At 42.0% G+C, this 13,233-nt stretch overlaps 1 protein-coding gene across 1 annotated transcript; it reads right to left on the bottom strand.

The window, feature by feature from the left end:
• Nucleotides 1-20: 20 nt before the first annotated feature.
• zbtb21 (zinc finger and BTB domain containing 21) lies at nucleotides 21-11,374 on the bottom strand. Its single transcript, XM_079508438.1, has 2 exons — nucleotides 11,291-11,374; nucleotides 21-5,985 (listed from the first exon to the last, which is right to left on the bottom strand). The coding sequence occupies exon 2, from the start codon at nucleotides 5,981-5,983 to the stop codon at nucleotides 2,681-2,683; it is 3,303 nt and encodes a 1,100-aa protein (XP_079364564.1). The 5' UTR covers nucleotides 5,984-5,985; nucleotides 11,291-11,374; the 3' UTR covers nucleotides 21-2,680.
• Between the last annotated feature and the right edge of the window lie 1,859 nt (nucleotides 11,375-13,233).

Consider the following 13,233-nt stretch of genomic DNA (forward strand, 5'->3'; position numbering starts at 1 on the left):
AGTCATGTCATATACTCCAATATTACTCTTTATTACAGAAGTTAAACACAAAAAAACTGTAAAAAAAAAAAAAAAACTGCAAGACTATAAAAGCAACAATAATGCAACCAATTTAATACAAATATTCATTATTGCAGTGATAGCATAGTGATACTAAAAAGTTAAAATATTTGTATACTAACAAAGTAGGTACAAAATTGAGAATACAAACACTGACATATGCACAAAATAATATTCTGTATTTTTCTTTGACATATCTCTTTCATAGTTTTTTCTCACAAAAAGTAAATCATTATGAATACATGACTTTGCAAAGGACGTTAAACATCACAATTCGGCTTCCTCTGCTCATTTTGTTGAAAACAAAACCTTATAATTACTGGGACTGGGGAGCATTCCATCAGTGGAATATTTCCCAAGTTTATCAATTATGATGTTTTATAATTAATCATCTCTCTAGGTTATATTCATAAATTACATCCACAGCAACAATGCAACTGTAAAACAATTGGAATACAATACAAAATATTGAGTAATGATCTTGTTAGGCAATTAGGAACAGGAAATCTTTCTCACTTGATTTCATCTCCTGTCATCCAAATTGTGCTTCTATGTAAAAGAGAACACTGTCAAAATGTGAATGTTGCTTCAGGCCAGTTTTCTGGAACCTTCCAAATGTTATTCAATACACATGCACTCTCAATGATTAGAATAAAACTGATAATATTGTACATTAAACATTTGAGATATCTGATCATTATGTTGCTAAATTCTCAAGATTCCAAGATACATAGCAGATTTTTCCAAAAGTTTTCATTCGTTCCAATTGATGCAAACATTTGGATATAATTACTAAAGTAAAACATGGAACTAGTTTTGGATAGTGCTGTTAGCAACAATTAGTATCACTCTGATACTTGCACCATTAAAGCACAACTTTTTCAACCCATCTTCATATAATGAATATGTATTTAATATTTATATTGTACCATTTTTCTCAACTCCATCTCAGAGTAGGGCTGTGGGCAGTTCAGAAACCCATCTACCACTGACATCATCAATGGGGAATCCAAGCCAATAGAAACGGCAGGTTTTCTATTCTTGGAAAGTTAGCATGCAATAAAAATCTAAATCAAAACAATTAAATCTTGTCCAAAAACCCTGCCCAACGATGTCACTGCTAGACGGGTTTCTGTCTACAGCCCTCCTATGAGACACATACAGAGTGTGTGGCGGGGGTACCATATCATGAGCATTAGTGAGGACCAATTGTATGAAGGTTGAAAATGGATGAAGTTGTCCTTTAATTTGGAATTCTATGCCTGGGCCGTGGCTCAGCGGTCCAGGCACCTTGGCTGGTAATCCAGGTTCGACTCTATCCTGACGACCTTTATTGCGTGTCACCACCCCATCTCTCTCCCCATTTCTTATCAGCCTACTGTCTGTCCCTCCATAAAAAATATAAAATAAAGGCGAAAGCCAAAAACGTCTATACTTCTATAACCATGAAAAACATTGCCAAATGTACAAATACTGTATAAACCACCAAGAAAATGTGTGGTAGTAGGCCTAAAGGCTACTAAACTGAAGCTCACAGAGAAAGAAATATTTTCTTTAAAAAAATTAAATATGTAGCTAGTCCACTTCCATCTACTTGCAGTCATACAATTATCAATTAATCTGTTTTTGGTTAAATCAATTAGATTAAAAGTTTCCAGCTCCGTCAATTATAATGAAAATGTACCGGTATGCGAGGTGTATTCTATTGTGAACTATGCAACTTTTAGTATCACCAACCAAAGCTTGACATTGCATAAAGGCAACAATATACTAAAATGTCAATGAAAACATCACTGGAACACAAACTAATATATTTAAATAAAGACAAAGAAATGGAATGTTATGTCTGAAGAAATAAAAGGCATACTATTATTCACAATTAAACAATTATGTATCTTTGAGATCTATAGCATAAATCTATTTAAAAAAAAATCACACCCGTGTGTGAGGGGCGCTCTTATCATCGTACATCATCCATTCATTGTCAATGGGAATTTGAGTGTAGGACAAAATAGATGATTTGCTAGTCTACATATGACGTAAATTATCCATTCATGGTCAATGGGAATTTAAACTTTGTGTAGGACAAAAATAGCCGATTTGCTTGCCCACATATGTATGTAAATTCTCCATTCATTGTCAATGGCAATTTAATGTTTGTGTAAGACGAAAATCTACACTATAACTGAATATACCCCTCAACAATGAAAGGTTTTTGAGACACCCCCCCATAGCATAGCATGGCATGTTTACACAGTTGTTGAGGCCACTTACTTTATATCAGCGTTTATGATGTCAACCGTCCTAAACAGGTCTTATACAAAAGCAAAAGCACTTGGTTTATCTTGAATATTAGTCAAATAGACGGGAAAAAAACCCAGTGCCTAATAGATCAAAAGGCAAAGAATCAAACCATTTATAACAATCTAATGAACAGGAAACTTGCACACATTCACACTTCTAATGCACGTGGGCCACTGGTTATATGACATAGAAGCAAGCAAATAGGATATACATTCAAAGTCTTTCTTTTGTAGGCTGAGGTGTGTTATGTTAAGATTAAGTATTGTCACTCAGAGCAGCACAACTATTGTGTGTGATGCTCACAGGTTGGTGTGGCTTAGTGGGTATGACTCTGTTCGTGGCTCCAGAGACTGAAGGCTGTTTTGAAAGTCCTGTGACACTGCTTACACATGTACTGTCTCTTAAATGTCAAGGCAGAGAGAGGATATGCAGGAGAGGCATGGTAAATAAAGAAGCCTTCTGGTTCCTGAGGAGGGTCTGGATTCTCTACGCTGTTTGAACTTGAAAGAGGTCCGGGGCTGCTGTGTTGCCTTTCGACTTCAGCCCTCTTTATCCGAGTTACTGATGAGCTGCTAAGCTCTGTGCGGTTAGGCTGTTTAGCCACTGGCCCTGTTTGGGCTGGTTTAAGATGCACAGAGGTTTGTGGGGCATGATGTGTGGATATTTGTGTGGTCAGTGGGCCAGGATAGGCAGATACTTGTGTGGTCAGTGGGGCAGAGGGTGCAGATATTTGTGTGGTCATTGGGGAAGGATGTGCAGATATTTGTGTGGTCATTGGGGAAGGATGTGCAGATATTTGTGTGGTCATTGGGGTAGTATGTGGGGATATTTGTGTGGTCATTGGGGTAGTATGTGTGGTCATTGGGGTAGTATGTGGCGATATTTGTGTGGTCAGTGGGGTAGTATGTGCAGATATTTGTGGGGCAGAATGTGCAGACATTTGTGTGGTCAGTGGTGGTGATGGAGATGGAGAGCTTGGGTGGTTGTCCAGTTCTCTGGCTGCGGCTTCATCAGCAACTGTCATGTGAGACTGGAAATGGCTCCAAAGGCGGAAGTTGGTCCTGAAGGCTTTGTGGCAAATTTGACAGATGAATGATTTGATGTGGCAGAGCAGCTCCTGATGCCGCTCCAGGTCTTTGTGAGAAGTGAAAATGTTTCCACATTTTTCACATGGCCACTCCATGCCCGGTTCATCAGGTTCGATTATGGCAGCCTCTGTGTTGTCACTCTCGCACACAGGCTCCTCCATCAGTTCCTCCTTGACTACCAGTTTGCCAAGACGCTCCATGCTTAGGTCGTCAGGCACATAGGATGAAGAGTCTTCTGAATCGAACATGGGCTGCCCTAATGAGTCACTGTAGTTAATTTCATCTCTAGACCTTTCTGTTGCCATGGGCTCATTGTTGTACTGCCCCTCTTTGAGCATGTCGGATGCCTCTCCATTGTTCTCCTGTTGATGAAGATTCATCTCTTCAACAGTCATCACATTATGGTTGTGGACCTCTACCTGGTGACGCCATATGCTAAAGGAGGTCTTGAAGGTCCGCATACACTCCAGGCATGTCAGTTTCTTGTATTTGCAGTGTGCTTCATGGTCTTTCTTGACCTCCGGACTTGAAAATCGCAAATCACAGTATGGGCATACGGTTGCGTGTCGACAGCCCCTCTCATGGTTGCCCTGCTCAAAGAGTGAGGACACCTTCACGTTGCAAAGCCTACACGAGTAAACGTCAGTATCTGTGTTGTTCTTCTGTTGAATGACCTCCTCCTGTTCCTGAAAGAAGGTACTCTCTCTTTCTGTCTCCTGCTCATCTTGTTCAGTCGGGTGTGTCCTCAAATGCTGTTTGTATTGAGACTGGAACAAAAATCCTTTCCCACAGTAAGGACATATGTAATTGGACCTTGACCTCTTCCTGGCGAGTGTAGGAGATTGCAAACCCTGCTTATTCCTCTTGAGTTTCCAAAGCAAGGCTTTCTTTATTTCTCTCTCTCGTACAATGTCAATCATCTTCTTCTGAAACTTTTCATCCAGCATAGAGGAGCTGGAGGATGAGGCTGGATTCTGTAGCACACCATGTTGGGTTTGGCAGTGTGTCCACACTTTGAAGTTTGTATGAAAGCGCTTGTGGCAGATGTTGCAAGCGTATGGCTTGTCAGGATGGTGATACATATTCACATGGCGATGCAGCCCGGTGCTGGTTTTGAATACTTTCAAACAATTCCAGCATTTAAAAATTTGGCTCAGTCTTGGCCCCCAACCATTATCATCGTTGTCCATGCTGGCATTCTGAGGTATTGAGTTTGACATGTCGTCATCAAGTGGGAGATGATGTTCAGTAAACCCCTTGGCCTTTTTCAATGGGAATCTTCTGTTGTCCTTCCGACCCTTTCTCTTCCCAAAGTGACCGAAGTCTGGCCTGGAGCCTGGGTCATAGTTTGTTTGAAAGTCATTGAAATTGACTGGCAAATTTTCTCCAACTGTGACTCGAACAATCTCCAACGGATCAGCAAGAGGGCTGCTGGGCTCGGTTTTCACGTGAACTGCCCCTTCTACCTGAGTTTCATCTTCATCATACCTGCTGGGGTACTTTGCCCTGAGGACGAGCGGGGGTGTTCTTCTGGAACTGCAATTGTACTCTGTGGATTTTGACGCAGGTGACTTTGATGCCATTTTTACAACAGACTGCTCACGGTTTTGGAGTTCCTTGAGCTCCAGTGTGGGTGAGAAGACCGGAATAGGGCTGTCCATGGATAATGATCTGCGGAGCAGGCTTTTTACGAGTGGACCGCTCCTGTCAATGGTTTGACTTGGTTCACCTGTGCGGCCCTGAAAGGGTGTTTTGGTGTGATAGAGGGGTGTGTCCTCCTCCTCCTCTTTAGTGTCTACCTGTAACCTGGTGTGCTGTACTTCAGCATCACTGAAAGACACTGATGATGTGAGCTGTGGCCTCAATGACGTGCTATGTGATGATGTCTCTTTTAATATGGAGGTGTATGGATAGCTGGAGCTCCTTTCAGAATCTTCCCTTGTTTCATCTGGGTTTTTGACAATGGACTGAGAGTTGTTCCTCACTGCCTTATGCGAGTTGTATTCCAAGGGGGACTGGGTCACCTCTCTGGTCGAACAGGGTGATGACAACCCCTCAGATGTTTTCCTTTCCTGACGCACAATGACACTCCTTGTCTGACCATCACTCTCATCCTCCTCTGAGAAGGACAGCCTTTTTCTGGACACACAGTAGGACACATGAGGCCTTGTTGACACAATGTTGGTTAGGTAGGGGATCCCAAGGCTGTAGCCCAACTCTTGGATTGCTGCAAGGCTGCCTTTGTCCACGAAGAGTGAGGAGGTATAAATGTAATTCAGCATTATCTCAAAGGTGTCAGGCTCACAGAAGTCCAAGTGGACAACGTTGAGGGAGTTGGAATCCATCCGTGTGAACAGGGATAGGAAGTACTCACTACTGGCAGACAGAACACTCCTGTGTGCCTGATATCTCTGGTCTCCCACAACCACGACTATATCACACATCTGGCCTCTGAGGCGCTGCTCGTTGAGAATTCCCAATACAGAGGGGGCATGGGAGGGATTACTAAAATGCACAAGGCTCTCCATCATGCCTGAAAGGGAAGACAAGAGATATGTATGAAAATTTGAATAACATGATATACAATTGAAAGCTGATATATATACAAAATCAAACAACACAAAATCTTTGCAAGTTATTGGTTTTGAGATATATTTATAACTTAAATAGACATGCCTACTTATAAATATATCTATAGTTTTGGCCTTTTTTCTCTCTAGCATCCCCTGTATGATGATTCTGGGATGTTTTCCTTCATGCAGACACTACCGTTGGCTGCCTCTGAGGTGTTTTGAGTTCTAGGTGTTTACAGCCGGGACATCGGTGTGTGAGGGGGAGGAGGGGTTAGTGGGGGAGTGAGGTGTCTACACAGCACGAGGGTGTAACGGTGTCTTCAACCCCCATCCCCAGCACAGTTTTATAATGAAAACGCGAAGTACGCAATATATTAGTGATGCACCGAATATTCGGCCGCAGAAAATATTCTGCAGAAAATATTCTGCAGAAAATATTCTGCAGAAAATATTTGGAAGAAAATGGCTAAAAATGCATTTTCGGCCTATTCAGTTTCAGCCTGAATAGGCAGAAAATATATCACCGAATAGTGTATGCAATTAATGCATTCAAAAGAGCTGAATAAATGTTTTATGGACCCATAATAGTGATTATTATTTAAGTTAAGTTTTGCCATAACCATTTATTTTGCCATAAATCAGGTAGCTTTTAGGTACGGCCATGACAGCAATGGTAGGAAAAAAGATATATAATACCGGTATAAATCATATTCGGCCAACTGTTTCCTATATTCGGTATTCGGTTTCGGCCAAGAATTTCCCTTTCGGTGCATCCCTACAATATATATTTCCCCGCCAAATCTCCTGGTTATATGTATCAATATCGTTCATGTGAAGTGGTTTGTTTGTACTTTGTTGAAATGTAGAATTTCCCTTTCGGTGCATCCCTAATTACAATGAATAACCGTGGACAAAGTAGTTCACATGAACGATGCTGTTTGAGGGGAATTTGAGGGGCAATATATATTTTATATGCACCGATTACAAATAAAAGATAATTAATGTTGAGAGAGTGAGCCTCTGCCTCCGCCACTTCCTCATTTGCGACTACGGGACTTGTGTGATATTGCGCTTATGCTAGTTACCCTTAAAATTTCATTTTAACTAAGATGTACGATATCAATTAATCATTTACAATGCCATATGTAGACATACGAGCACAAATATCCATTGCGTACCTCCCAGCAGAAACAACAACCCATAGCCTGAAGTGACCTGGCTCGGCCAATAAAATGACGGGGGGAGTGGGGGTGGAGCTAGATTTTAATCTGTTTAGAAACACTCACTTCTCAATCATCTCATTCCGGCCAATCACAATTTGCGTCCTCACTTTTGTCTTCAATGTTTGTGTTTACGTAATGTTTGTGTTTACACAAACACTCAAAAGTGGCCATTCATTATCAATGGCATTCAATGTTTGTGTTTACACACACCCTCAAAGCTGGAGCTTGAAAATATATAACCATTTTTACTTCAGGGAAATAAATACCAGTAGTTAATGGATATACGAATGAGAATTCAGAATTATTTCATAGTTTAAGTCATAGAATTTTAACTTAAGAAATAGGCAGATACCCTGGTGTGTGTGTGTGTGTGTGTGTGTGTGTGTGTGTGTGTGTGTGTGTGTGTGTGTGTGTGTCACACATGACTGAGTAATAGACTGGATAGTCTACTCTACCAGTAAGACGCCTGAACGAGAAAGGGCGAGGTCGCGTGCACTGGCCATATATGGAGCGTGTCTTGAGTGTACAGGGTTTGATGAGGTCAGATCAACATATGAAATCAATGTCAGAACAGGTCAGCTCCATATATGGATATCTAAGAGTGGCAGCAGTGGCAGTGTCTAGAGTGTACAGGGTTTGATGAGGGCCCAGGTAGGGCCGGGCCTTAATTTTCGAGCCTGTTGAGAACTCTAGTTTAAGCCGGCTGCCAGGCGCGGCTGCACAAATAACTTTGGGGCAGGCCCGTCTAGAGTTTAAATGGACAGGTATCAGTCAAAAGGGAGACATCGAAGAGGAAGGATGGATGGGGAAGGATCAACATATGGAATGTCAGAACAGGTTCTGACATACCTGTCCTGTATATCCATATACTAATATCGATGACATCAGGCATCTCCATATATGGGCTTAATTGCGACAGCAGGTCGCATTTACTATGATATGATCCTGATTCACTATCATCCCTGATGATGTCATAGTGATGTCACGAGACCTGGGCACAATATATGGGGGCTTTCCCCATGTATGGGGATTTTGAGTGACGGGGCTTTCCTCATGTATAGGGATTTTGAGTGCCAAAAAACGCAAGATTTCATAGTTAACTGCCATAGTTAACTGTAATTGCGACCTTCGGACGCAATTACATCAGTCGTAATAGACTTGCCAGTCATTTAGGCAGTTATGTATGACAGCCAAGTACTCTGATAACTGGCATAAGTGGCATTGCACTACTGCACTAAGTAATCTGACAACAGGGACTGCACTACATGAGGTACATTTCACAAATCTCTGTCTGTATGCGACTATGTCTGTGTCCGTGCCCAAATATGGAGTTCCACACAGCTCCAGACTAGCCTGCAAGCAATCTGATAATGGGTATGGCAATAGTCCACTATATGTATAACGTTTTCTATGGGTTTGTGTCTGCCTGGATTATACTCAAATATGGACGCATGCTTGTGTAGCAGAGTAAGCAGAGTGGCTCAGGCTTCTTTCTGCCTGATGGCCAAAGGGGAATTCCCTTTTAGGCTAGTGGTTAAGATGTTGACTTTCCACATGGGAGACCAGGGTTCGAATCCCGGACGTTAAACTTGGACGTCACACAGTACTGTTGACAACATCACAAATTATGTCTTATAGATGACTGAGACTGACATCATTGACTGGCCTCAAATACCAGCCGACACCGAGTGCAGATAACAGTGTAACTAATGATATACTGTATTATATAGACAGACACACACTACTGCTGTCATAAAACTGGCCTCAAAGTACTATATACTTCCTAACTACAAGCTGACACGAGCCAGACAGACAGTGTGAGACTTATTTATTTCACCATAATCCTGGGTATGACACACACACACACACACACACACACACACACACACACACACACACACACACACACACACACACACACACACACACACACACACACACACACACACACACACACACACACACACACACACACACACACACACACACACACACACACACACACACACACACACACACTAAGAGTACATGATGACGTCATAGAATGCCTGGTGTTATAGACTGGCCTCAAACAGTACCTGAAACCTTAACTGATCAATTAGCTGATAAATACATTCCAGGCACTCTGTTTGTGTATCTGTGTGTGTGAGAGAGACATAGGATCCAAAAGGAAGCACATCTCAGAAAACTCTACGTACAATGAGAAAGAAGGGTGTCCGCACACCGTGTATCTGCTCCCAGGAAACTTTTATTCAATAACAACGTTTCGACCCTTCCGGGAAACTTTTATTAAATAACCACGTTTCGACCCTTCCGGGTCTTCCGGAAGGGCCGAAACGTTGTTATTTAATAAAGGTTTCCTGGGAGCAGATACACGTGTGCGGACAACCCTTCTTTCTCATTGTGAGAGAGCAGGGACGTAGCTGACCATTTGGTTGCCCTACTCGTAGGATATTTGTGCTGCCCCCCCTCCCAACGAGAGCGCTGCTATTCCTCATCCAGATCGGCTATTTTCGTTGCGAGGACGCACAGTCGCACACACGGCCGCTAGCCCTTACTATGCCCAGCTTTGTGTGACTATGTGTTTAACTTTGTACCACAGAAATGATTTGATTGGCTGAGCACGGAATGTGATGTATGATGACGTATGATGATAAGAGCGCCCCTCACTTCACACGAGTGTGATCCTTCTATTCTGTGAGAGAGAGACATATACACGTTAAATCATCTCCATATTTGGGCATATTGAGTCTCAATATGCCCAAATATGGAGATGACTGACTCACAGTACCAACCAAGGCCAGTCTATCACGACTGGCCTCCAAGTAGACCTACCCTTCTGACAACGGGTACTGTACAGAGCAGATCTGCTGATGACTTCAAATCAATATCACCATTATTTCAAACGATTGCAATTAATGAATGATTATTGGGAAGAAAATAGTGAAAGTAGCAGATCTACAAGCTCAAATAGTGCTATTTTCACTATTTCTGCATGCCATAGTACACAGTACTGTTTTATAGAGCATCTTACAATGGTTATAAACACTTCTCATAATCAAATATTGGAACTATACGTTTTATATATCATTTAAACCATGGTTCAGTTTCTAACTTTCTCCATACCAGTTCAACTCATTACATAAATACAATATCCCATTCACAATAGCCTATATTGTTTCGCTTATTGTAAGTTGAAAATAATAATGAAACATAAAGTGCATATTATTGCCGGGGGGGAATGAAATTACATTTGGTGTTTGGTTTGAAACATAGGCATCCATGCAAACAGCTCAAAAATCCCGACACAATTACATGGTTTCAAAATGCACTGACAGTGTTCAGTGGTGTCCGTTACTCTGGTAATTGGTTTGTTTGGATCATAGCAACTGGTTTGCTTATAACAGCGCACATGCGCACCGTGTTCTGTACTGTACTGCTGCCTGGGCATTACATCATGTTTGTATTGCGAAAATAGCAGGGTTTGTAGCTACAGACAGTGGCCGTTCATTCATTATGGTCTCTTCCGCAAAGAATACATGAAGCAGTCAGCACACATGAAGAGAACGAAAGCCTAGATCACACTTTCGCGAGGAAGTAAGATCAATCAGCATGAACGTTACATCATTTGATCACCAGTGAGACGTGGCTTGCTTTATGTGTTGCATTCCCGAGAGGCGTTATTGAAACAGACTCGCATATCTGGATTGTCGAAAACGGAAAAAAGGAAGAAGAAACTAAAACGCCTAGACACATGTGTGTCATTATTAATAGAAGATAAAAGTTGTATGCGTCTCCTCGGTGGCCCCATGAATCAATGAAAACAACACTGTACCAAAACTCCGTGAGACAGTGAGACAGACACTCCGTTAGCCCCGGTCGCTCCGGCCTGGCAGAGCCACAGACAGACACACGGCAGTAACGTTATAGAACAACGAGTTACGTCAGGGTATAAAAGCTTGTGCTAAACACTCCCCCAACTATGTATCCGCCTGGTGAAGTCAATTCAAAGAAGTTGTGCGACCACCCGTCCCAATCTTACCTGAACGCGTACGGCTGTGTTCCCACGGAGCAACACGGCGAACACTTTTATTCACAATTGAGCTTAACGTGCGCTGGTCGTCGTCGTCGTCATTCCATCCATCTTGAATTTGACGTCATCCCACTCTGGGGATGAGGTCATCGCAAGGAACGCTCGTCACGTGCGCCGCGCTCTGATAGGCTGTGTGCAGACGGTGGGCCGGGCGTACAGGGTCTGGTTTAAAGGGGCAGGTCATGTTTTCAAATGTCAGGAGACTCAGGATTGCATCTGGGGAAAAGTCAATGCAATTAATAATGATGTAATAAATAGCTATTATTTATAATCTTATAATGCTTCTGTGTTTTTGAGTGGTGTAAACCACTCCTACAACTGGCTTTGTTAGTCTGTCTGTCTGTCTGTCTGTCTGTGCTCAAAAAATGAGCACGGTTGCTATGGTCATCCAGTTCACACGGGTGTGATTTCATTACGTCAGACATTACGTCAGACCACAGCTGATCAGTCTATATAAGACCTTACACCACTCAGTTCACACGGGTGTGATTTTTTAAAGATGGAGTGCTGTGATTTTTGTATTTGTTCCAGCTTTTCATGTGTTTATGTCATGAGGTGACAGTACTTCATTATAGACCCCTTGGTGTGGTTCTTATGGGCAATGATGTGTTCCCTTTGTATTTTGGGTTTCGTCCTGGAGGCTGAAACATTGACAGTCAAACGTGCCAATGATATGTCAGTGATATAGTGACATGATTGACATCACAATATCATCCCCTCCCCTCCCCTAACCCCTCCCCCTTTATCATACAACAACAGCTGTGGGTGCAGCTTCAGTTCAGGTGGATCACCACCCACAATCTATGATCACCACCCACCAGGCAAACCAGGCATACTTAATGAACTGGTGCATGGGCTTGTCCACATAAAAATGAAATTTTAACTAATACTGTAGCATACACGTTGTTTTAGGGTGGAAAAACATCACAGCACGCAATCTTTAAAAATCACACTTGTGTGAAGTGAGGGGTGCTCTTACCATCATACATCATCATACCTCACATTCCGTTCTCAGCCAATCAAATCATCGCTATGGGGTACACACAGACACAAAAAGCTGGGCATAGGAGGGATAGCGCCTCCAAAATAGTTAATACATAAACTTGACAACTTTGTTATATCGGCCTCTGATTCTGATTATTCTGAGCCCATATACTTGTTTGGGCAGTGCACTATTAACTTGTTTAATTACAGAGTTGAAATCGGACAATATTAGTGGGAGCGTGTGAAAGTAGCCTACATGAGCTGTGGTCATGGGTGAAGGAAGCCAACGAAAGTGGTGCTGCGAAGAAATGATGCGCATGGATCTGACAATGGGTATAGTACATCAGATATAAAGTTGTACATTTTCTCAACAGGTGGTGTGTGTATTCCCGACTTGCAATCCTGACTGTCTACTAGTAATAATAATTATAATATATCAAAATGATAATAAAGTTTACATTGACCTTGAGGAAAGCCTATAAGGAAACAAAGAGGACACAGGAGGAAGTCTTCAGGAGGGCCCCAAGCATTGAACTTTAATTGAAAATGAATTGACACATTGCCTTGCGAGAGTCAAGAGTTGACAGTGATGTAGTATTTGGGGTGGAGCTGAAGTCAAGTCTAATAGGTCTACCTCCCTTCATGCTTCGGTGCTTCAAAACATAATTCGTTTTTCCAGATGACAGAAGCCACTTAACTAGGCTCATTTCACAGCACATTAGAATAAACGGGTAATCACACAGGTTTCCGTTTGAGTCAGAGACTTAAATGAGTTTAACATCAGGGAATACCATAAAGTCTATCATATAAATACATGCAATAAACCAGCATATGTGGAAAGCATGTATCCTAAGTGCTTTTCACTTAGGAATAAATATTTAACATCACAATGTACCTTGAGATCCGCT

This window comes from Electrona antarctica, assembly GCF_951216825.1.
Source record: "Electrona antarctica genome assembly, chromosome: 8".
Lineage (NCBI taxonomy): Eukaryota > Metazoa > Chordata > Actinopteri > Myctophiformes > Myctophidae > Electrona > Electrona antarctica.

Coding starts and splice junctions, on each gene's coding strand:
- zbtb21 (XM_079508438.1), bottom strand. CDS start 5,983: ATGATGGAGAGCCTTGTGCATTTTAGTAATCCCTCCCATGCCCCCTCT.